Raw genomic sequence first — 27,512 nt, 5'->3', positions numbered from 1 at the left:
CTTTTGTTAGTTGGTTGCTGTATATCATTACACTACAGAGGACGCTAACCTAACCTAAGCTAACCTAAGCTAACCTAAGCTAACCTAAGCTAATCTAATCTAATCTAATCTAATCTAAGCTAACCTAACCTAAATTAACGTAACAAAACTTAACCTAACTTAACTTAACCTAAGCTAACCTAACCTAACCTAACCTAAGCTAAGCTAATCTAATCTAATCTAATCTAACCAAAGCTAACCTAACCTAAATTAACGTAACAAAACTTAACCTAACTTAACTTAAATTAACCTAACCAAACTTAATTTAAGCTATCCTAACCTATCCAAATTTAACATAACCTCACCTAGCTTAACCTAACCTGATGTACTGTAACCTAACCTAACCTAACCTAACCCCCCCAGGTATAATTAGAGTGATTAATCTTCAGGTGAAATAAGCTGGGGGTGAATCTTGAAGTGTTCCTAAATATATTAATAAGACAATACAGTTTGGTCATAAATTAAGACATTCGTATGAAATCTTTTCGAATTTTTGACAAACTTGGAGAAAGGCAAAACTATTTTTAACAAATTTTAATCGAAATTTGAACTTCTCACATTATATAAAGTGAGAGGAACTTTTAAAGTGGTTGTCCAGAGTTAATACAAGATTCACCCACGCATCTGAAATTAAAATACCAATTCATTTTTGTTCCTTAAAAAAAAAAAAAAACTCTTAAATTATGTTATACTTTACTGTTTTTTTTTTGAGACAATCCCGGACAAAAACACCAAATCAATTGTTGTGTTTTTCCATGTGCCCATATATATATTTTTTCCCCAACAGCGGATCTAACATGAAAAATAACAATACTATTTTTGTTTTGTGTCTTTGGTCAGGTGTGAACGCCCATCGCCATGATGATGGGAGGCACCGACGCGGTAAACACCCCAGGGCTGCCAACCTGTCCAGCATCACCCCAGAGAAGCAGAACAATACGGAGGTGGTGGCACAGGTTGGCGGCACTGCCTCCATCAAGTGCTACACACACTTGCTCGGAGATGAAGTGGTAAGTGAAGACATTTCCCTCTTTATTCTAACTCACAATGTAAATTTATTCAAGACAACTGTCGCGGAAGATGTTGTCAGCCCTTTTAGATATTTAACAGTAAAACATTTTCAGCCCATCGTCAATATGGTAATATGTATACACAGTGGTTAGACTACTGTTTAAGGCTCCTAGTAATGCTGTTCTCTATGTATAAGGCGTTGTGTATGTTGCTTAGTGCACTAGTTGTCATGTTTCGTGTGTTTTTGTTCATATATCATTGTGTGTGTGTGTGTGTGTGTGTGTGTGTGTGTGTGTGTGTGTGTGTGTGTGTGTGTGTGTGTGTGTGTTTATGCACGTTTGTGTATGTTTTTTGTGTGTACATGTTTTTGCGTGTGTTTGTATACATGTTTTTGTGTGTTTCTGTGCGTGTTTATAAGTGTGTACGTGTTAGTATGTATTCATGTTTTTATACCATAGATGTTTACGTTTGTGTGTGTGTGTGTGTGTGTGTGTGTGTGTATGTGTGTGTGTATGTTTGTTTATATTCATATATGTTAGCCACTCGGAACACTATATAACACTACACAACACTATACATCACTATACTTCACTACACAACACTACACAACACTATACAACACTGTGCATCACTACATCACTCATAACTACACAACACTACACAACACTATACATCACTCATAACTACACAACACTATGCAACACTGCAACACTATACTTCACAACACTACACAACACTATACAACACTATACATCACTACACAACACTATAAAACACTATACAAGACTATACTTCACTACACAACACTACACAACACTATACAACACTGTGCATCACTACATCACTCATAACTACACAACACTACACAACACTATACATCACTCATAACTACACAACACTATGCAACACTATGCAACACTATACTTCACAACACTACACAACACTGTACAACACTATACAACAAGACACAACACTACACAACACTATACAACACTACACAACACTACACAACACTACACAACACTATACATCACTACACAACACTACACCACACTATACAACACTACACCACACTATACAACACTAAACAACTCTATGCATTAAGACACAACACTACACAACACTAAACAAACTTCTCAACACTATACAATATAACATAACACAATATAACAACGATATCTACCATAGTATAGAAGGGAAACCAACTCCCTTTATCAAACTGTCATAACCAACACGGTATATTGACAGTCGTGTAAGTTATACTCCTCCGCTGGTATACCCTTTGGCTATACTGCCCCTGACAGCGCTAGACAGCCTTCAACCACAAGTTTGGAAAGTTTGACGCTTTACGCAGCCCAGGACGAAGGAGAGACTGTAGTTTAGGTTTCTACAGATCCCAGGACGGACGGCGAATCTGTCGCAAACTTGGAGGGTTCTGGTGGGAGGGAGAGAATGTTTATATGTAGGTGGTGAGAGAGGGGGGGGGGGATATTTAATATGTAGGTGGTGTGTGTGTGTGACAGAGAGAGACCATAAAGGTGAAAAACAGAGATACAAACAAATAAACAGGTAGAGTAAAATACTAACATGCATACATACGCAAACACTTACACACATGCAAGCACATACACGCAAACACATACATATGCATACAACACACACACACACACACATACATACAAATACACATACACACACAAACACATACTACTACTTTGCTGTCACTCGGAATCGAGTATGATGATCATCCAGCTATAATAAAATATGAGTTATTAAGGATGTCACCTTCTTTGGTGAGCTCTGAGGTGATTCGATAGGCCGATAAGGAACTGGCAGGGTCGTCCACAGATGTTGCATGTGTGAAGGGTTACGTCTAGTGCGGGAAGGGTGGCGGCAGCGTCTTTCTGACGTTGGCGCTTGTCTGCCATGGTATGCAGTCGGTCCAACTCGAAGGTATTGACACCTTCTAGCGTTACGGTTTAAAGTAATCGTCTCCCAGGTGAGGGGGTCGATTTGGTTCTTTTTCAGGTTTGTCTTAGGACCATCTTTATACCTTTTCAGTTGCCCGCCAGTCTTATGTTTAATATTCGTTAGGTGGCTGTCAAATAGCTGCTTTGGCAGTCTAATGTCGTCCATGTGGGTAATGTGGCCACTTCAACGTAATTGTTCATGGAGAATAGTAGCCTCGATGCTTCTACAGTTGGTATCAGCGAGAATACTGGCATTTGTTCTCTTGTCTTCCAAGCGAACTCGGAGGATAGAACGTAGACTATTAGTGAAAGTTTTCAAGTGCTTTGAGGTGCCTCCTGTTTATGACCCATGTCCCGCTGCCATATAGCAAGGTGGGGAGGACCACTGCTCGATATACGTGCTACTGTGTGGATAATTGCTGCTCCCTACACCTAAAGACACGGACACGGAGTCTGCCAAAGGCTTGAGATGCATATATGATCCAATATTGAATCTCTTCATCGATGTATGAGGTGTTTGACAGGTGGGAGCGGAGGTACCGAAAGTGGTTAACATTAGAGAGGGCAGTACGTTAAGCTGGGTGGATGGTGGAGGTGTAGCTGAACCAGGACGGTGTTGCCAAATATTTTTTGTCTCAGCACGACGTAGTTGTATACATATTCTTGTGGCCGACTGTACATTCAGCTCAAGGCCGAAGTGTACATACACATCTGCGTAGGTGTTCAGGATCTCCTGTAGGTCGCATTCAGAGTGAGCAACAAGGGTGAGGTCGTCTGCATACTGAAGTTCAGTAATGGAAGCTGCCAACACCTTTGTTCCTGCCTGGAGTCGTCTTATGTTGAAAAGATCCTTAATCCGATACTAGATGTCCACACAGTCGGCTAAATTGGTACTGGCACGAGTAAGGAATGCAGCCAAAAAAATGGAAAAAAGAGTTGGTGCCAGTACACATCCTGGTTTTACTCCCGTTTGGATGAGGAAGAACTCAGACTGGGTGCCATTGAACAGGACACTGCCGTTCATGCCATCGTGGAGTTGCCTCACAATGACTATGAATTTTGGTGGGCAGCCAAAACGGCTGAGGGTCCACTAGGGCTTCCCTGTTGACCGAGTCAAATGCCTTGGTTAGGTCGATGAAGACCATGTACAGGTCACGACGCTGATCTCTGCTCTTTTCGTGTGTCTGGCGGGCAGCAAAGATCATGTCAGTGGTGCCACGTGATGGTCTAAAGCCACATGGAGATTCTGAGAGGAAGTTTTCCGCCCCAGGAAGAAGTCTGTTTAGGAGGACTCCGGCGATAATCTTGCCAACTACGGAGAACAGCGAGATCCCGCGGTAGTTGCCACAGTCTGACCGGTCTCATTTGTTCTTATAAATATTGACAATGGAGGTGTCTCTAAGAGCTTGGGGGATTTCCTCCTTTTCCCATATATTCTCCAGGAGAGAGTGGAGACTGCTGGTAAGCAGAGGTCCTCCTGCCTTATGCACCTCGGCTTTGTTATTCTTCATCTGCTTGATGGCAGCAGATACTTCATCCAGGGATGGAGGATAGCTGGGGTGGGTCAGCTCTGGATGCTGAAAGTCCTGCTGGGTAGTCAAGACATCCACACCGGTGTTTCGGTTGAGCAGCGAATGATAGTGGTCTTTCCAGTGCTGAAAGATGCCTTCTTCGTCTATAATTAGTGAGTTACCATTGGATGAGGGGATGGGGGCGGCGCCATGAGTGATTGGCCCAAAGAACGTTTTGGTGGAAGTTAAAAATTCGCGCATCTTGTGTCGATCTGCAAGTTTTTTGCATTTCACATGCTTTATTTTTAAACCAGTCGTTCTTTAGATTGCGAAGTTCACGCTGGGCCGCCGCTTTCTTCTTGAAGGTATCAGCTTTGGTTCGAAACTTAGGGTTGTTATGCCAGTTAGTGAGAGCAGCACGTTTACTATTGACTAGTTACTGTAACTAGTCAATAGTAAACATGCTGCTCTCAATAACTGGCATAACAACCCTAAGCTTTTTCTAGCACGACCCCATCCAGTGTTGTCAACTATCCAGTGCGACCCCAAATCATTTCACTGAAGTATTCTTATGACCCTGATCTTGCAGGAAGGATGCCAGTTCACTGCGAAGGAGGAAAACCCTTTCCAAGGTTTTTCCCCGTGACAGCCACCTGACAGCAGTATGCATCAGCAGTGTGTGGTGATTACAATTTTCAGCAATGCACAACTGGTTGAACATGCTGGAATTCATGTCCTTAGCCTTCATGTATTGACAGCTGCAATGACTACCTGCATCACATCAGAGAAGCTCTGAGACATGTCTTTTGATGCCAGACTCTGGCGATGGATGATACAGTGGTTTGTTTTAATGTGAGGATGTTTTCTTGATAAAATTCCACGCAATCCAATGTTCTTGCCCATCATTGATGGGGCACCATCCATGCTGCATTCAGTTACCTTACTCCATTCCAAGTTGTTTTCAGCGAAGAACTTATCTATAGCACTGAAAATATCCTCGCCTCGTGTTGTAGTTTCAAGTGAAATACAAGCAAGCAGTTCCTCAGCTACTGAAGATTCCTTAAGAAATCTTCCGAAGGTCAGAAGCTGCGGCTGTGATGTAATATCAGTTGACTCGTCCACTGCCAGGGCTATCCGTGGAGAATTTCTGAAGTCTTCCAAAATTTGCTCTTTCAGGTCTGCTGCAAGACACTGGAAGCGTCTTGTCATTGTGTTATTACTCAGAGTAGCATCATCAACAGCTTCAGTTATCTTTTTGGCAAATGGTTCACCCTCAAATACTTCGCAAAAGTTCCTTAAAGTTGGGTTTATGATAGCCTCACCCTCCGTGAGTGGACGTTTTTGCTGAGCAATGAGAAAAGCTGTCTTATATGAGAACATTTCCATCCTCTCCTTGTGAGATAGTGCTCTGCTTAAAATTGACTGAGACTTGGTTAGAGTTTTATGACAATGATGTAAAATTCTTTTACGAGCCTCTTCTGAAAATACAGCAACATTTGTGTGAGTTTCCATGTGTCTCTGTAGTTTGTTCGGCTTCAAAGATTCCTCAGCAAGCTCTTTAGAACACATAACACAAACCCCTTTACCACTGACGTCAGCTACACCATACTTGTCGAGGAATGATAGATTGATAGAGCGTTTCCGTTTCTTGGTGGCTGGCTCCGATGATGTCTTCAAAAACCTATCCATAATGCCTGGAAAATATATTGCATATAGTACTAAAAATATTTCAATTTTACAAACACTTAAGATAATTAAGATAAAATACAGTGTGCTTATAACAAGCAAATAATTGGTAATACGCATACAAATTAAAATACACGACAAAGTGAATGCATACAAAATACCATGACAAAATTAAATTTGCTTAATAAATCAAGTAGCGCTGAGTTGGCCTTCATCTGATATTGCAAATTAATTTTAGTGTCACAAAGCAGGCCGTGGCCGGTCAGTTTGTCAGACTCAGTGCAGGTCCACTGGCATAGCACTAACCTACTGATAGTAAGGATTGTCCTTACTAAGGATTAAACTGGTGAGGCTGAAGATAATCCACAAGCGTCGGCAAGAGCAAAGGTTGCGACCTGTTTCCTGGCCTGGGTCGGTGACCGTATCAGGCCAGGTACCTATAGGTCGCAACCTTTGATCTTGCGGCATCTTGCCGAAGCTTGGCAAGTGTCGGCAAGATCAAATCATCATAGGTTGCGACCTGTCACCTGGCCTGACAGTCACCGACCGGCCCCACCCTGCACAGCTCAACTGTTCTAGGTTAGTGGTGGGAGAGTGGGAGGGACTGGTCAGTTACTCCACCCATCCTCTCCCCATGTGACCTGAGCTGGCAGACCCAAAGGACCCCAGCGACCCCACCGACCCCATGACCTCTTTGCGACCCTACCTAATGAGCCTTCCGACCCCATTTGGGGTCGCGACCCCAGGTTTGGGAACCCCCGGACTAGTACTTCTAATTTCCAGTTGTTTTCATCAAACCAATCCATTTTTTTTCTCATCTGGCCGAGAGTGTCGTTGAAAATTTTTGTGATGACAGCATTGATGGGACCCCATTCGGCACTGCAATTTTGGTCGTTTGTTGTTGGGTTGTTTATCAGCCCATTGTTGAGCTGCTCTCTGGAAGCATGTGCTACCACTTGATCCTTCAATCGTATAGTGTTAACGTCTCTTCTGGAGGATTGTCAGTCTTTGCCGTTTTGAGGCGACATGAAGGGAAACTTTGGCTCTGACAAGCCGATGATCTGTGTCACAGTGGTCTGAGCCACGCATGGCTCGGGCGATGAGGATATCTCGGCTATTTCTTTCACTGACAATGATGTAGTCAATGAGATGCCAGTGTTTGGATCGTGGGTTTTTTGCCAAGAACCCTTGAACTTGTTAGCCTGCCTAAACAAGGTGTTGGTGATAGTGAGGCTGTGTTCAGCACACTTGCCGAGGAGGAATAGGCCGTTGGGATTACACTTGGCTACTTTGTTTCTCTCTTTGGTTCACTTACATATGTCAGCATCTCTGCTAACCCTGGCATTGAATTCACCTAGAAGCACAACGTTATCTTCTCTGGGGATAGAGGTTAGCACTCTGTCAAGGTCCTCATAAAAGGCCTCCTTGATGTCATCCTCTGCATCCAGTGTTGAGGCAGATGCACTGGGATCATTGGGACTCGGAGCGCCATAAGGCGCTCGTTGATCCCAATAGGAATTTCAGTTAGCCCATGTAAAATGGATTAGCGGATGGCAAAACCAACTCCGTAAATACAGTTCCTCTCCGCAGCAGGCTTACCCGTCCAGAAGAAATAAGCCAGACCCCTGTTCTGTGAGTCGACCATCGTCTGAGAGCCGGGACTCACTAACGGCTGCTGTGTCGATGTTATACCTGGCCAGCTCTTTTGCCACAAAGGCGGTTCTTCGATCAGGACGCTCATTTGTGTCAGTACCCAGAAGGGTCCAGAAATTCCATGCAGCGACCATAAGAGGTTGTATAGTTTTATTTTTGCTTTGGTCTGTTATTGTGATTATGTTTTCGACCGCATTAGGATGACCTTACTGGGGGCGGTTGCCCAGTCAGAGTTTTTTTAGGCAGGCTATGTTTAGGGCACCTTTTCTAGTCCCCTCCCCCATGTGGGGTGAGCAGAGTGGCTCCTAGAAAGGGCTGCTCAGTCGCAATCCGCTCATGGATTGAACTGCTGCCACTTGTCTGTCGCCATAGGACTTTTGGGGGTTTAGGGGTTCTCATGATGATGGAAAATATGATGAGCCGGATGATGGCTGCATATGATTTGATTAATGTGGTGAGGCAGTAGCACAGGCTGCAACCACACCTTTTCCTGATCCAGTGGTGCAGGTAGCTACAACACCTGGGGAGAGAGAGAGTTGCAATGGCCTGCCGATAGCCCACTTTGTTGGGTTTCGCCTTAATAGCCTGTCTATCTTGCATTGCCTTCATCCGCTGGTGTAGTCGTTGGGTTCCCATGTTGTTCACCTGATCCTCCTATTCTATGGTTATGGTCTTACTGGAGCTTTGTAAGCATGTCTGCCTGATGCAGGGCTCCATCTCAGATTTTTCGTTCGGGGTTTACTCCCATAGCCTTGTACCTACCAAGGTTAATCCGCAAGGCAGCGGGGCTGTGGTTGTTATGTGCCAACGCGTGCCGATAATGCCGGTGGGCCTATGCGCCGTCCCTCTGGGGCCCACTGCTGCTCTGAGATTCCCTGCTGATCTAGCCTGGGGCCGCAAGGCACCCAGTTACCGTGTGTTGCCACGAAGAGGCCCAGCAGGAGTCTTGATGGCGAGGAGGCTGTGTCCTGGCAGGGAAGACTTCCGCAAGGTTGCTTCCCTGTTCGCCACGAGGTAGCTGAAAGCGAGAGGAAGCAAACAGTTCCTGCACCTTAACACTAACATAATGCTGCCACACTAGATGCATTACACTACCCTATGTGCACACATACGCACATGCACACATCCACACATTCACACACACACACACACACACACACACACACACACACACACACACACACACACATACGCACACACATACACAAAACATACACAAACGCACACATACACACACACACACACACACACACACACACACACATGTATATATACACACACGTCATGCACATGTTCCTTCTTCTTTCAGTAATGAAAGCTTTTGTTAAACGACCCAGCCACCCCATGTCTTTGTATGTAATAAGTCATTTTTGTCCAAAGTATATTTTCAACCTTCCGACTGCAGAACTTTTCAATAAACCGTTAATTATTATTATTAGTATTATTACTAGCAGAATCGCCGCCCTCCGGGCTCATCCGCTAGGCCACGGTAGGACGCCACCCACCGGGAGGCTCCACATTGTCTCACTGTTCAGTCCCCAAAACTTCTTCTTCCATCAATAGTTCATTAACGGTGTATGTAAGTTCCACTACAACGGTACAGTAAAGTATATTTTTTTTAGCATTAAACTGTTATTATTTTATTGTCAAATCATCACTACATATAACACCACCCATCATCACTACATATAACATCATCCATCATCATTACATATAACATCATCCATCATCATTACATATAACACCATCCATCATCATTACATATAACATCATCCATCATCATTACATATAACACCATCCATCATCACTACATATAACACCATCCATCATCACTACATATAACACCATCCATCATCACTACATATAACACCATCCATCATCACTACATATAACACCATCCATCATCACTACAGATCGGTAAAGTAGTTTCCGAGATTCTCGTGCGGACACACACACACACACACAAACACACAAACAAACACACAGACATACTTCTTTGTTTTATATATATAGATTACAAACACATACACATATACACACATACACTTAAATACACACGCACATACATACACACATACATACACACAGATACACATAATGGATGTCCCTCGTGTAACGAGGATGGTCGGCCCTCGGGCCACTTAGGCGTGAATTTGTTTAAGGTGTAGAAGCTGTCGCCAACACAGCAGCCACACCCTAAGTTTACGAGCTGCATGACCCAGTGTCAAGGAATAGTCCGAGAAGACCGGACAACTCGCCAACTGCACTGGCTAACCATTACCCTGGAACACGATCCGCAAATCGATTAACATCCAGGTCCCTAATTACTGCTGGGTAGACAGAGGTAAATGGCGTAAAGAAACTTGGCCATAGTTCCACCCTGCCCGGGATCGAACCCGGATCCCCTCGCTTGCGAGTTGAGCATGCTGACAATTACACACATACACAAACAAATACATTCACACACACACACACACACACACACACACACACACACACACACATGATGTATTCTCGTATCTTCAATAATTTGTACAAAACGGTTGATTTTTATTTTTCTATGAACAACGAAACACAACAACAACGGGGGTGCTGGTGGTAGAGTGGTACCGCTCTTGCTTTCGCAAGCGAGATGTCACGGGTTCGATTCCCGGCCGGTGGAAGTTGTTTGGACAGACTTCCTAGCCCCCATTAGTCCCTGTTCACCTAGCACTAAAGTAGGTACCTGGTGTAAGTCGAAAGTTGCGAATTAGTATTCAGGGACAAGTTGTTGGAGCATCCAATAACTTGATGACATAAACCATTGACTCTTCAGGCTTCTATGCCCTTGACTCTTCAGGCTTCTACGCCCTTAACTCATGAGACATAAAGGCATGCATGAACTTAGCATGCTTCCCTGTTGGGCACTGTAAACGCTTCTGCGCTTCACCTTACACAAGGATGTAGGGAGTGCCCAATAAATAAAAAAAAAACAAAACAACAACGATTTATTATTATTATTATTATTATTATTATTATTATTATTATTATTATTATTATTATTATTATTATTATTATTATTATTATTATTATTATTATTATTATTATTATTATTATTATTATTAATATTATTATTATTATTATTATTATTATTATTGTAGTGATGATGGTGGTGGGAAGCAGTGTTACGGAGATGTGAAGGGATGGTGTGAGGAGTGATGGACAGGTAACATGATGGATGGTTGAGTTATGCAGATACATATTTGAGGCATTATTCAGCTAAAGAGCAAAATTTTAGGATTTGTATTTGATGATGTTCAGTATATTTCTGGAAAATTTTATAAAATTTTATTTTATCACGGAATGGTGATAGTAGGATCATGGCCCGTTCATGGCCGGTCCTGGTAGCATCATGGCCCGTTTATGGCCGGTCCTGGTAGCATCAAGTTCCGTTCGTGGCCGGGCCTGGTAGCATCATGGCCCGCTCGTGGCCGCGCCTGATAGCATCATGGCCCGTTCGTGGCCGGGCCTGGTAGCATCAAGTTCCGTTCGTGGCCGGGCCTGGTAGCATCATGGCCCATTTGTGGCCGGGCCTGGTAGCATCATGGCCCGCTCGTGGCCGTGCCTAATAGCATCATGGCCCGTTCGTGGCCGGGCCTAGTAGCTTCAAGACCCGTTCGTGGCCTGGCCTGATAGCATCATGGCCCTTTCATGGCCGGGCCTGGTAGCATCATGGGCCTTTCGTGGCCGGGCCTGGTGGCATCATGGCCCGTTCGAGGCCGTGCCTGGTAGCATTATTGCCCGTCCAGTCACTTGTGTGGCCGGGTCTGGTAGTATTATGACCCGTCCAGTCACCTGTGTGGCCGGGTCTGGTAATATCATCTCCCATGCAGCCACCAGTATGGCCGGGTGTGGTAGCATTATGGCCCGTCAAGCCACCAGTAAGACCGGGTGTGGTAGCATCGTGGCCCGTCAAGCCACCAGTAAGACCGTGGTAGCATTATGGCCCGTCAAGTCACCAGTAAGACCGGGTGTGGTAGCATCGTGGCCCGTCAAGCCACCAGTAAGACCGGGTGTGGTAGCATCATGGCCCCAGTCAAACCAACAGTAAGACCGGGTGTCGTAGCATCGTGGCCCGTCAAGCCACCAGTAAGACCGGGTGTGGTTGCATCGTTGCCCGTCAAGCCACCAGTAAGACCGGGTGTGGTAGCATCATAGCCCGTCAAGCCACCAGTAAGACCGGGTGTGGTTGCATCGTGGCCCGTCAAGCCACCAGTAAGACCGGGTAGCATCGGGGACCGTCAAGCCACCAGTAAGACCGGGTGTGGTAGCATCATGGCCCGTCAAGCCACCAGTAAGACCGGGTGTGGTAGCATCAGCCACCAGTAAGACCTGCATCGTGGCCCGTCAAGCCACCAGTAAGACCGGTGTGGTTGCATCGCCCGTCAAGCCACCAGTAAGACCGGTGTGGTAGCATCACCAGTAAGACCGGGTGTGGTAGCATCATGGCCCGTCAAGCCACCAGTAAGACCGGGTGTGGTTGCATCGCCCGTCAAGCCACCAGTAAGACCGGGTGTGGTAGCATCGGGGACCGTCAAGCCACCAGTAAGACCGGTGTGGTAGCATCGGGGACCGTCGCCACCAGTAAGACCGGTAGCATCATGGCCCGTCAAGCCACCAGTAAGACCGGGTGTGGTAGCATCGGGGACCGTCAAGCCACCAGTAAGACCGGTGTGGTAGCATCGGGGACCGTCAAGCCACCAGTAAGAAGCATCATCCGTCAAGCCACCAGTAAGACCGGGTGTGGTAGCATCGGGGACCGTCAAGCCACCGCGGGTGTGGTAGCATCGGGGACCGTCAAGCCACCAGTAAGACCGGGTGTGGTAGCATCGGGGACCGTCAAGCCACCAGTAAGACCGGGTGGTAGCATCATGGCCCGTCAAGCCACCAGTAAGACCATCGTGGCCCGTCAAGCCACCAGTAAGACCGGGTGTGGTAGCATCGGGGACCGTCAAGCCACCAGTAAGACCGGTGTGGTAGCATCATGGCCCGTCAAGCCACCAGTAAGACCATGTGGTAGCATCGTGGCCCGTCAAGCCACCAGTAAGACCGGTGTGGTAGCATCATGGCCCGTCAAGCCACCAGTAAGACCGGTGTGGTAGCATCATGGCCCGTCGCCACCAGTAAGACCGGTGTGGTAACATCGTGGCCCGTCAAGCCACCAGTAAGACCGGGTGTGGTAGCATCATGGCCCGTCAAGCCACCAGTAAGACCGGGTGTGGTAGCATCGTGGCCCGTCAAGCCACCAGTAAGACCGGGTGTGGTAGCAGCCCGTCAAGCCACCAGTAAGACCGGGTGTGGTAACATCGTGGCCCGTCAAGCCACCAGTAAGACCGGGTGTGGTTGCATCGTGGCCCGTCAAGCCACCAGTAAGACCGGGTGTGGTAGCATCGTGGCCCGTCAAGCCACCAGTAAGACCGTGTGGTAGCATCATGGCCCGTCAAGCCACCAGTAAGACCGGGTGTGGTAACATCGTGGCCCGTCAAGCCACCAGTAAGACCGGGTGTGGTAGCATCGTGGCCCGTCAAGCCACCAGTAAGACCGGGTGTGGTAGCATCGTGGCCCGTCAAGCCACCAGTAAGACCGGGTGTGGTAGCATCGTGGCCCTGGTGGATTTGGAAGTTAAGGAAGGAGAAGTATTTCACATTATGAAGTAACTCTACAACACCTGAACCGAGGAGAGTCTGAGAAGCTGGAGGTGATGTTAATATACAGTATAAACACTGATAGTAAAGGCAGAGTTTTGGGACGGGTTGAAAAAAGAGCGAGAGGAAGAATTTATGAATAGCAAAAAGTTAGTGTAAAGTTGTGTAGAGTATCGTAAAGTTCGAGTAAAGTACCGTGAAAGTTAGTGTAGAGTATCGTAAAAGTTAGTGTAGAGTATCGTAAGAGAAGGGAAGTAGAGAATAGTCATAACATTAAAGATGACCAACTCCACCACTACAAGAGATAGATGGACTGATCATTCCTCAGTTAATATACTCGAGGTTATCACAGCTCTCGAGGTGTCCGATGCACTAAGAGGACTGTATAATGGAAAAGCAGCTGGAGTGAAGAGTTACCATCTGAATAACTTAGAGGGCGGAGATGCCATGTTTATATCTCTGGCAAAGATCTTCGAGAATGTTTGAAGTACCGGGAGAGTAAGCAAGATTTGTAATACATCCAATATTTATAAAATGCTATAGAACGGTGTGCTGGAATGATAGAGTATTATTATTATTATTTCACGCAGAAAAGGTATTTGGACGAATTTTGGAACATCATTTGAGAGGAAGTGTTAGAGCAGGGACTGGGTGAATGGTATTATAGGTTCCTACCGGGAAGACAAACAATGGACTTGGTATTCACTATGAGAATGTTGATAGAAAAATCCTGGGAGTGGGATGAAGGGCAGATAATCGTATTCATCTATTTAAAGAAACCTTTTGATAGGGCGCCGTGTGGAAACCTGTGGAGGGAGCTGAATGGCGCAGAATATGGAGTCTTCAAAGCCTTTACTGAGAGTGATAACGAAGTCTGTTTGACGTTTATGAATGAGCAGCAGCATGTGGATTAGAAGAACACGTAATAATGGTTCGATGTAGTTATTTGAGTAAGACAAGGGGGAGATTTGTCACCACTGCTGTTTATACCGGACAGGAGACACCACCACTACATTGGTTTATATTGATTATGTCACTATGGTAAGAGGACATGTAGACCATCTAGACATTACCATACCTGAGACGACAAGGACCATCCAGGACCAAAACAAGGCACAGTCCAGAAGAATCCCAAGGAGACCTAAAGAGAAGTGGAAACATGTTGGTTTACAGATTTAAAACCTTGAGAGATGCGCAGGAAGAGGAAACAGTTCTATAAGCGTCACCAAGGTCCTCGACTCACTCCTAAGTGGATATTCATGACTATTGCTGGACTTACGACAAAAGGCTTTTGTTAAGTGAAGGCAATTGAGCTCTCAGAAACTCTCAGTGTACAGAGGGATGAATAAATAGACTTACATTTCAAGATGATGTGCAATACTTGTTGGGGCAACACTTGGGGTCAACACTTGGGTACAACACTTGGGGGCAATACATGGGGACAACACTTGGGGGCAATACTTGGGGATAACACTTGGGGACAATACTTGGGGACAACACTTGGGGACAACACTTGGGGACAACACTTGGGGTCAACACTTGGGTACAACACTTGGGGGGCACATATGGGGACAACACTTGGGGCAACACATGGGGACAACACTTTCAACACTTGGGGCAACACTTGGGGCACACATGGGGACAACACTTGGGACAATGCTTGGGGACAATACTTGGGGTCAACACTTGGGTACAACACTTGGGGGCAAACATGGGGCAATACATGGGGACAACACTTGGTGACAACATTGGGGACATAGACATTGGGGGACAACACTTGGTGACAATATTGGTGACAATACTTGGTGACAATACTTTGGGGACAATACTTGGGACAATATTGGGGACAATACTTGGGGACACACTCAGGACAACACTTGGTGACAATACTGGTGACAATACTTGGTGACAATATTTGGGGACAATACTTGGGGACATTTGGGACAATACTTGGGACAATACTTGGGACACACTTGGACACATTGACACTTGGGGACAATACTTGGACAATACTTGGGGACAATACTTGGTGACAACACTGGTGACAACACTTGGTGACACATTTGTGACAATACTTGGGGACAATACTGGGGACAACATCGGACACACTTCTGTGGACAACACTTGGGGACAATACTTGGTGAGACAATTTCTGGGGACAATACTTGGGACAATTTGGTGACAATACTTGGGGACAATACTTGGTGACAAACTCAGGACAACACTTGGGACAATACTTGGGGACAATACTTTGGTGACAATATTGGGACAACACTTGGTGATGCTTGAGACAATACGTGATACTTGGTGACAATACTTGGTGACATACTTGTGACAACACTTGGGGACAACACTTGGTGACAATATTGGTGACAACACTTGGTGATTGGTGACAATACTTGGTGACAATACTTGGTGACAATTTAGGACAACACTTGGTGACAATACTTGGTGATACATTGGGACAACACTTGGGGACAACACTCGGGACAATACTTGTGACAATACTTGGGGACAATACTTGGTGACAATACTTGGGGACAATACTTGGGACAATATTGGTGACCACGACAATACTTGGTGACAATACTTGGGACAATAATCAAGACAAACTTGGGACAACACTTGGTGACAATATTCAGACAATACTTGGTGACAATACTTGGGGACAATACTTGGGGATAACACTTGGGGACAATACTTATGACAATACTCCAGACAATACTCTGTGACAACACTTGGTGACAATACTTAGAACACTCTGGACAATACTTCAGACAACACTTGTGACAACACTTGGTGACAATACTTGGTGACAACACTTGGTGACAATACTCTGAGACAACACTTCAGACAACACTTGGTGACAATACTTCGAGACACATTTGGTGACAATACTTGGTGACAACACTTGTGACACACGGTGACAATACTTGGTGACAATACTTGGTGACAATACTTGGGACAATACTTGGTGACAATACTTGGGGACACATTTGGGACACATTTGGTGACAAATACTTGGTGACAACACTTGGTGACACACTTTGGGGACAATACTTGGGGACAATACTTGGTGACAATACTTGGGGACACACGGTGACAATACTTGGTGACAACACTTAGGACAACACTTGGACAACACTTGGGGACACACTTGGGGACAATACTTGTGACAATTTGGGGACAACACTTGGTGACACTTGGGGACAACACTTGACAACACTCTGGGGACAATACTCTAGACAATACTTGGGACAACACTGCGGACAATACTCTAGACAATACTCTGGTGACAATACTTGGTGACAACACTTGGCATACACGGTGACAATACTTGGTGACAATACTTGGTGACAACACTTGGTGACAATACTAGGGACAATACTTGGTGACAACACTGGTGACACATTTGGGACAATACTTGGTGACAACATGGACACATTTGGTGACAATACTGGTGACAACACTTGGTGACAATTGAACACTTGTGACAACCAGACAAACTTGGGGACAATACTTGGGGACAATACTAGACAATACTTGGTGACAACACTCAGACAATACTCTAACAATACTTGGTGACAACACTTGGTGACAACACTGGTGACACACTTGGGGACAACACTTGGGGACAATACTATGACAACACTTGATACACTTGTGACAATACTTGGGGACAACACTTGGTGACAATACTCTGGGGACAACACTGCAGACAACACTTGGTGACAACATTCGGTATGACAATACTTGGTGACAATTAGACAACATTAGACAATACTTGATACACTTGGTGACACATTTGGTGACACATTTGGTGACAACACTTGGTGACACTTGGATAATATCGGTGACAATACTTGGTGACAATACTTGGTGACAACATTGGTGACAACACTTGGAGACACATTGGTGACAATACTTGGTGACAACACTTGACTGGTGACAATACTTGGTGACAACACTTGGGGACAATACTTGGGTGACAATACTTGGTGACAACACTGGTGACAATACTTGGTGACAATACTTGGTGACAACACTTGGTGACAATACTTGGGGACAATACTTCAGACACATTTGGGGACAATACTTGGGGACAATACTTGGGACAACACTTGGTGACAATACTGGGGACATACTTGGGGACAATATCAGACAATTGGGGACACACTTGGGGACAACATTAGACAATACTTGGGGACAATACTTGGGGACAATACTTGTGACAACACTTGGTGACACACTTGGTGACAATACTTGGGGACAATACTTGGGGACAATACTTGGACAATACTTGTGACAATACTTGAGACAACACCTGGACAATACTTGGTGACAACACTTGGTGACAATACTAGGACAATACTTCAGACAATACTTAGACAACACTTGGACAACTTGGTGACAACACTTGGTGACAATACTTGTGACACACTTGGTGACAATATACTTGGTGACAATACTTAGACAATACTTGGTGACAACACTTGGGGACAATACTTGGCAGAATACTTGGGACACACTTGGGACAACACTTGGGACAATACTTGGGACAACACTTGGTGACAATGACAATACTTGGGGACAATACTTGGGGACACACTTGGGGACAATACTGGGGACAACACTTGGGACAATACTTGGTGACACTTGTGACAATACTTGGGGACAATACTTGGGACAATACTTGGGACAACACTTGGGACAATACTGGGGACAACACTTGGGGACAATACTTGGGACAACACTTGTACAAATACTTGGGACAACACTTGGTGACAATACTTGGTGACAATACTGGTGACACACTTGGGGACAATACTTGTGACAACACTTGGGGACAATACTTGGGACAATACTTGGGGACAACACTTGGGGACAACACTTGTGACAATACTTTGGGACAACATCAGGACAACACTTGATGACAATACTTGGACAATACTGGTGGACAACACTTGTGACAACTTGGTGACAATACTTGTGGACAACACTTGGTGACAATACTTGGTGACAATACTTGGGACAATACTTGGGGACAACACTTGGTGACAACACTTGGGGACAATACTTGGTGACAATACTTGGTGACAACACTTGGGACAATACTTGGGACAATACTTGGGACAATACTTGGGACAACACTTGGGACAATACTCTGTACAACACTTGGGACAATACTTGGTGACAATACTTGGACAATACTTGGGACAATACTTGGGACAACACTTGGTGACACACTTGGGACAATACTTGGGACAATACTTGGGACAACACTTAGACAATACTTGGGACAACACTTGGTGACACACTTGGGACAACACTTGGTGACACACTTGGTGGACAGACAAACACTTGGTGACAATACTTGGGACAATACTTGGGGACAATAATTTGGGGACAATACTTGGTGACAATACTTGGTGACAATACTTGGGACAATACTTGGGGACAATACTTGGTGACAATACTTGGGACAATACTTGGTGGACAACACTTGGTGACAATACTTGGGACAATACTTGGACAATATAGACAATTGCAGACAATACTTGGGGACAACACTTGGTGACAATACAGACAATACTTGGTGACAATACTTGGTGACAATACTTGGGACAATACTTGGGACAACACTTGGGGACAACAGACAATACTTGGGACAATACTTGGGAACAACACTTGGGACAATACTTGGGACAATACTTGGGACAACACTTGGGACAATACTTATGACAATACTTGGTGACAATACTTGGGACAACACTTGGGGACAATACTTGGTGGACAACACTTAGGACAATACTTGGTGACAATACTTGGTGACAATACTTGGTGACAACACTTGGGACAACACTTGGGGACACATTTGGGACAACACTTGGTGACAATACTTAGGACATGGACAATACTTGGGACAACACTTGGGACAACACTTGGGACAACACTTGGGACAATACCTGGCAGACAATACTTTAGACAATACTTAGACAACACTTGGACAATACTTGGGACAACACTTGGAGACAATACGAGGGACAATACTTGGGACACATTTAGACAATACTTGGGACAACACTTGGTGACAATACTTGGGACAATACTTGGGACACACTTGACAATACTTGGGACAACGCTTGGGACAACATTTGGTGACAACACTTGGGGTCAACACTGGGACAATACATGGAGAACACTTGGGACAACACTTGGGGACAACACTTGGGACAATACTTGGGGACAACACTTGGGGACAATACTTGGGACAATACTTGGGACAACACTTGGGACAACACTTGGGGACCACTTGGGGACAACACTTGGGGACAACACTTGGTGACAACACTTGGTGACAATACTCTTGGGACAATACTTGGACAATACTTAGACAACACTTGGGACAACACTTGGGGACAACACTTGGGACAATACTTGGGACAATACATGGGGCAACACTTGGGACAACACTTGGGGACAACACTTGGGACACACTTAGACAACACTTGGGACAATACATGGGGCAACACTTGGGACAACATCAGACAACACTTGGGACAACACTTGGGACAACACTTGGAAATACTTGGGGACAACACTTGGGACAACACAAGACTGGGACAATACTTGGGACAACACTTAAATACTGGGACAACACTAGCAACACTTGTATCAATACTTGGACAACACATGGGGCAACACTTGGGACAACACTTGACAACACTTGGGACAATACTTGGGACAATACTTTGGGACAATACTAGGGCAAATACTTGGGGACAACACTTGGGACAATACTTGGGGACAACACTTGGGGACAACACTTGGGACAATACTTGGGGACAATACTTGGGGACAATACTTGGACAATACTTGGGGACAACACTTGGGGACAACACTTGGGGACAACACTTGGAAACACTTGGGGGACAACACTTGGGGGACAACACTTGGGGACACATTTGGGGACAACACTTGGGGACAATCAGGGGACAACACTAGACACATGGGCTTGACAACACTTGGGGACAACACTTGGGGACAATACTTGGGGACAACACTGGGGACAACACTTGGGGACAATACTTGGGGACAATACTTGGAGCAACACTTGAGACAACACTGACAACACTGTACAACACTCAGGGACAACACTTGGGGACAACACTTGCAGACAACACTTGGGGACACACGGTGACAATACTTGGGACAATACTTGGGGACAACACTTGGGGACAACACTTGGGGACACATTTGGGGACACATGGGGGCAACACTTGGGGGACAACACTTGGGGACAACTTGTGACACATTTCAGACAACACTACTGGGGACAACACTTGGGGACAACACTTGGGGACAACACTTGGGGGACAACACTTGGTGACAACACTTGGGACAATACTTGGGACACACGGGGACAATACTTAAACACTTAAAGACACTGGGACAATACTTGGGACAATACTTGGGGACAACACTAGACACATTGGACAACACTTGGGACAATACTTGGGACACACTTGGGACAATATCGGGACAATACTTGGGGACACACGGGGACACACTTGGGGACAAACCTGGGGGACAACACTTGGGGCAACACTTGGGACAATACAGACAACACTTGGGACAATACTTGGACAACACTTGGGGACAACCCTTGGGGACAACATTTGGGACAATACTTGGGGACAATACTTGGGGACAACACTTGGGGACAATACATGGGGACAACACTTGGGGACAACACTTGGGGACAACCCTTGACACATTTGGGGACAATACTTGGGGACACATTGGGGACACACTTAGACAACACTTGTACATGGGGACAACACTTGGGGACACACTTGGGGACAACACTTGGGGACAACATTGTACAACCCTAGACAACACTTGGGGGACAATACTTGGGGACACATTTGGGGACAATACTTGGGGGACAACACTTGGGGACAATACTTGGGGACAACACTTGGGGACAATACTTGGGGACAACACTTGGATAACACTTTGGGGACAATACTTGCGTATAAACACCAGGACAACACTTGGGGACAACACTTAGGGACATCAGACAATACATAAAGCAATACTGACAACACTTGGGGACAACACTGGGGACAATACTTGGTGACAACACTTGGGGACAACACTTGGGGGCAACACTTGGGGACAATACTGGGGGACAACACTCGAGACAACACTTGGTGACAACACTTGGGGACAACACTTAGTGTACAATACTTGGACAACACTTAGAGCAACACTTGGATCAACACTTCAGACACACATGGGGCAATACTTGACAATACTTGGGGACAACACTTGGGACAACACTCTGGGGACAATACTTGGACAACACTGACACGAAACACTTGGGGGGACAATACTAGACAACACTTGAGACACATTTGAATAACACTAGCCATGGGGACAACACTTTGGGACAATCAGACAACACTTGGGGACAACACTTAGACAACATGGGGACAACACTTGGGGACAACACCTGTACAACACTTGGGGACAACACTTGGGGGACACAATACTTGTACAATACTTGGGGACAACACTTGGGGACACCTAGGGGACAATACTTGGGGACAATACTTGGGACAATACTTGGGGACAACACTTGGGGACAAACTTGGGGACAACACTTGAGACAATACTTGGGGACAACACTTGGGACAACATCAGGACAACAACACTTAGACAATGCTTGGGGACAACACTTGGGACACACTTGGGGACAATGACTTAAACACTGGGACAAACATTGGGATAAATACATGGGGACAACACTTTAGAATACTTGGGGACAACACTTAGCAACATTGGACAACACTTGGACAACACATGGGCAACACTAGACAACACTTGGAGCAACACTTGGGGACACACTTGGGGACAAATGACTTGGGGACAATACTTGGGGACGACAACACTTGGATCAACACTTGGGACAATAGGGGGGCAATACTTGGGGACACAATTCTAGCAAACACTTGGGGGACACAATGGGGACAACACTTGGGGACAATACTTGGGGACAACACTTGGGGACAATACTTGGGGACAATACTTGGGGACAACACTTGGGGGACAATACTTGGGGACAACACTTGGACAATACTTGGGGACAACACTTGGGGGACAATACTTGGGGACAATATTGGGGACAACACTTGGGGACAATATAACACTTGGGGACAACACTTGAGATAACACTTGGGGACAACACTTGGGGACAATACTGGGGACAACACTTGGGGACACATACTTGGGGACAATACTGGGGAACAACACTTGGGGACAACACTTGGGGACAATATCAGACAACACTTGGGGACAACACTTGGAGACAATATATGACAACACTTGGGACAACACTTGGGGACAACACTTGAGACAACACTTGGGGACACACTTGGGACAACACTTGGGGACAATACTTGGGACAACACTTGGGACAACACTTGGGGACAACACTTGGGGACAACACTTGGGGACACACTTGGGGACAACACTCAGACAACACTTGGGGACAACACTTGACAATACTTGGGACAAACACTTGGGGACAATACTTGGAGACAATACTTGCATCAACACTTGGGGACAACACTTAGTATCAACACTGGGGACAACACTCTGGACACACCAGACAACATCAGACAACACCTAGAGCACACTTGGGGACAACATCTAGTATCAACACGGGGACAATACTTCAAACACCTGTATCAACACTGTATCAAACACCTGGGGACAACACTTGGGACAACACTTGCAGACAACACCTGTGTCAACACTTCAGAACACTCTGGGACAACACTTGTATCAAACACTTGGATCAATACTTGTATCAACACTTGGGACACTGTATCACTTGGGGACACATTTGAGACAACACTCTGTATCAACACTCTGGACAACACTCAGACAACACTTGACAAACACTCAGACAACACTTGGGGACAATACTTGGGACAACAGACAACACTTGGGACAACACTCTGTATCACACTCTGGACACACTCTGTGACAACACTTGTATCAACACTGTATCAACACTCTGGGGACAACACTCAGTATCAACACTCTGTATCAACACTTGTGACAACACTTGGGTACAATACTTGCAACACTCTGTATCAACACCTGTATCAACACTCAGATCAACACTTGCATCAAACACTTAGAACAACACTCAGACAACACCAGACAACACTCTGCATCAACACTAGAACACCTGGACAACACCAGGACAACACCTGTATCAACACCTAGACACACCTGGGGACAATATTCCAGACAATACTCAGATCAACACCTGGGGACAACACTTGGACAACACTCAGACAACACTCAGACAACACTCTGTGAACACCTGTGACAACACTCTGTATCAACACTTGTGACAACATCAGTATCAACACTCTGCATCAAACACCTGTATCAACACTTTCGTATCAAACACCTGTATCAACACTTGTGAACACTCTGTATCAACACTCAGAACACCTGTATCAACACTGTATCAACACTCTGGGGACAACACTCAGACACCACCAGACAAACACCTGTATCAACACTCTGTGACAACACTTGCGGACAACACTCTGTATCAAACACTCAGACAACACTTGTATCACCTGCATCAACACTTGGGGACAACACCTGGGGACAAATACACTTGGGGACAACACTCTAGACAAACACTGTATCAACACTAGACAACACTTGGATCAAACACCTGTATCACCACTTAGACAACACTCAGACAACACCTGTATCAACACCTGTATCAACACTTAGACAACACTCTGTATCAACACTGTACAACACTTGTATCAACACTCTGTATCAACACCAGACAACACTCTGTGACACACTGCATCAACACTTGGGACAACACTTGTATCAACACTTCAGACAACACTCTGTATCAAATACCTGTATCAACACTTGCATCAACACCTGTATCAACACTTGGGGACAAACACTTGTATCAAACACTTGTATCACGAACACCTAAACACTTGACAACAATACCTGTGAACACCTTGTATCAACACTCTGTATCAACACATGTATCAACACTTGCAACAACACTCTGGACAACACTTAAAGGGACACTTGGGACAACACTCTGTGACACACTTGGGGACAACACTTAAAGCAACACTGTATCAACACTTCAGACAATACTTGACAACACTGGGGACAACACCTGGGAACATCAGACAATACTTCAGACAACACTTGGGGACACACTTGAAGCAACACTTGGATCAACACTTGGGGACAACACTTGGGGACAACACTAGACAACACTTGGGGACAACATCTAAAGGCACTTGAACACTCTGGGGACAACACTTGGGACAAATACTTGGGGCAAACACTTGATCGCACTTAAAGCAAACACTGTATAACACTTCAAACACTTGTATCAACACTTAAAGGCCACTTGGGGACAACACTGGGGACAACACTTGGGAACACTTGGGGACAACACTTGGGGACAACACTTAAACACTTGGGGACAACACTTAGGGCACTTGGGGACAATTGGGGACAACACTTTGGGGACAATACTTGAAGCAACACTTGGGACAACACTAGACAATACTTGGGACAACACTTGGGGACAACACAGACATTTGGGGACACACTGGGACAATACTGGGACAACACTTGGGGGACAACACTTGGGGACACACATTTGGGACAATACTTGGGACAACACGGACAACACTGGGGGACAACACTCTAGACAACACTTGGGGACAACACTTGAGACAACACTTGGGACAACACTTGGGGACAACACTTGGGACAACACTTGGGGACAAACTTGGGACAACACTTGGACAACACTTTGGACAACACTTGGACAAATATCAGACAACACTTGGGACAACACTAGACAACACTTGGGGACAATACTTGTAACACCTGTATCAACACTTGGGACAACACTTGGGGACAACATTGTGACAATACTTGGGACAACACTGTATCAACACTTGGGACAATACTTGTAGACAACATCAGACAATACTGGGACAACACTTGGGACAACACTTGGGCAACACTTGGGACACACTTGGGACAACACTTGGGGACAACACTTGGGACACACTAGACACACTTGGGACAACACTCTTGGGACAACACTTGGGACACATTTGGGACAATACTTGGGACAACACTTGGACACACTCCCAGACACACTTGGGACAACAGTTGGGGACAATACGCAGACAAACACTGATATTTGGGACAAATACCTGGACAAACTTATCAACACTTGGGGACAATACTTGGGACAACACTTTTGGGACAACACTTGGACAACATCAGGACAACACTTGGGGACAACACTTGGGGACAACATCAGAACACTTGGGACAACACTTGGGACAATATCAGGACAACACTTGGGACAACACTTGGGACCAAGAAGAATAACACTTGGGACAACACTTGGGGCACACTTGGGGACAATACTTGGGGACAACACTTGGGACAACACTTGGGACAACACTTGGGACAATACTGGGACAACATCAGGACACTTGGGGACAACACTTTGGATCAACACTTGGGACAACACTGTATCAACACTTGGGGACAACACTTGGGACAATTGGGCACACTGACAAACTGAAACTTGGGACATTATCACTTAGCAACACTTGGGGAAGACACTTGGGACACACTGTGAGCACTTGGAATAAATACTTGGACAACACTTTGGGATCACATCAGGGGTCAACACTTGGACAACATTTGGGGACAATATTTGGTGAAAACACTGGACAATACTTGGGGACATTTGGGGACAATACTTGGGACAATACTTGGGACAACACTTGGGACAACACTTGGGGACAATACTTGGGGACAATACTTGGGGACAATACTTGGGGACAACACTTGGGGACAACACTTGGGGACAACACTTGGGGACAACACTTGGGGACAACACTTGGGGACAACACTTGGGGACAACACTTGGGGACAACACTTGGAGACAATACTTGGTGGCAACACTTGGGGACAACACTTGGTGGCAACACTTGAGGTTAACACTTGGAGTCAACATTTGGGGTCGACATTTGCGGTTAACCCTTGGGGTCAACATTTGGGATCAACATTTGGGGGTCAACACTCCCTCTCGTATAATACAGTACCACAATTTTCTAGTCATCTGGTCCGCGTAAGACTGACTGTAACACTGCAGTAATAACAATCAAACATTGAAGAACGTTGATTCATCCACACGAAATTTATACATAATTTTATCACCTGAAAAATCTCCACCCCAGCTTATTTCAACCTCAAGATTAACCAATCAAACGCTAACTTCAACTCACTTCAATTTACTTCACTTCTCCTAACCTAACCTAACTTAACCTAACCTAACCTCAATAGTGTTAGGGTGGTTAATCTTGAGGTGAAATAAGCTGAGTGGAGATTTTTCAGGTGATCCGTGTAATGTGATTTATCAGTTCAGTGGTTCAAATGGATTAAACCTTTAAACGCTTTTGGCATATTTCTTTAAATTCAAGATGGCCGCCACAGCCATCAATTTCTCCTGTAAAAGTTTAAATTAACCGTAACTTGTTCCCGTGTACCGCTTCCGGGGTTCTGGTGGTGATTTTTTCATTTTTTTTCATTTTTTTTCGTTTGTTGGCGAAAACTTTGGATAATGAAGTTTTCGTTATATGTAGTTGTTCGCAGTAATGCCGGTCACCGTGTGAAGTTGTTCTTGTTCAACAGTTATTTTGTGTCAAAGTGATCGAGAGTTCTAAATTACACCGCCAGGGAGAGTAATATCAGGTGTGGCTGCTGGCAGAGATAAAGAGGTGCCGTCAAAACTACCCTACAGTAATTACTTTCCAACAGTTCGTCTCAGTTCCCAGAACATTCTTGGC

General features: G+C 45.3%; 5 protein-coding genes across 5 annotated transcripts; all 5 read right to left on the bottom strand.

Annotated features, from left to right (window-relative positions):
* Nucleotides 1-5,275: 5,275 nt before the first annotated feature.
* On the bottom strand, nucleotides 5,276-6,685 carry LOC121871359 (zinc finger BED domain-containing protein 5-like). The gene is made up of 2 exons (XM_042373578.1): nucleotides 6,550-6,685; nucleotides 5,276-6,225 (listed from the first exon to the last, which is right to left on the bottom strand). The coding sequence occupies exons 1-2, from the start codon at nucleotides 6,683-6,685 to the stop codon at nucleotides 5,276-5,278; spliced, it is 1,086 nt and encodes a 361-aa protein (XP_042229512.1).
* Nucleotides 6,686-14,956: 8,271 nt separating this feature from the next.
* Nucleotides 14,957-20,519, bottom strand: LOC121871358. Its single transcript, XM_042373577.1, has 8 exons — nucleotides 19,628-20,519; nucleotides 19,367-19,520; nucleotides 18,035-18,939; nucleotides 17,700-17,816; nucleotides 17,339-17,521; nucleotides 16,857-17,011; nucleotides 16,428-16,710; nucleotides 14,957-16,143 (listed from the first exon to the last, which is right to left on the bottom strand). The coding sequence occupies exons 1-8, from the start codon at nucleotides 20,517-20,519 to the stop codon at nucleotides 14,957-14,959; spliced, it is 3,876 nt and encodes a 1,291-aa protein (XP_042229511.1).
* Nucleotides 20,520-20,699: 180 nt separating this feature from the next.
* On the bottom strand, nucleotides 20,700-25,564 carry LOC121871357 (keratin-associated protein 10-4-like). Its single transcript, XM_042373575.1, has 6 exons — nucleotides 25,427-25,564; nucleotides 22,636-23,217; nucleotides 22,356-22,545; nucleotides 21,990-22,146; nucleotides 21,014-21,610; nucleotides 20,700-20,961 (listed from the first exon to the last, which is right to left on the bottom strand). Exons 1-6 carry the CDS (start codon nucleotides 25,562-25,564, stop codon nucleotides 20,700-20,702), a joined length of 1,926 nt encoding a protein of 641 aa, XP_042229509.1.
* A 27-nt stretch (nucleotides 25,565-25,591) lies between these two features.
* Nucleotides 25,592-26,254, bottom strand: LOC121871356 (keratin-associated protein 10-4-like). Its single transcript, XM_042373574.1, has one exon. It carries the CDS (start codon nucleotides 26,252-26,254, stop codon nucleotides 25,592-25,594), a length of 663 nt encoding a protein of 220 aa, XP_042229508.1.
* A 6-nt stretch (nucleotides 26,255-26,260) lies between these two features.
* LOC121871355 (saposin-like protein 11) lies at nucleotides 26,261-26,719 on the bottom strand. The gene has a single exon (XM_042373573.1). It carries the CDS (start codon nucleotides 26,717-26,719, stop codon nucleotides 26,261-26,263), a length of 459 nt encoding a protein of 152 aa, XP_042229507.1.
* Nucleotides 26,720-27,512: the final 793 nt, after the last annotated feature.

Source organism: Homarus americanus, unplaced genomic scaffold (assembly GCF_018991925.1).
Source record: "Homarus americanus isolate GMGI-L3 unplaced genomic scaffold, GMGI_Hamer_2.0 scaffold45698, whole genome shotgun sequence".
NCBI classification, from domain to species: domain Eukaryota; kingdom Metazoa; phylum Arthropoda; class Malacostraca; order Decapoda; family Nephropidae; genus Homarus; species Homarus americanus.
The sequence above is the reverse complement of the archived record's forward strand: the minus strand, read 5'-3'. Positions and strand labels throughout refer to the sequence as shown.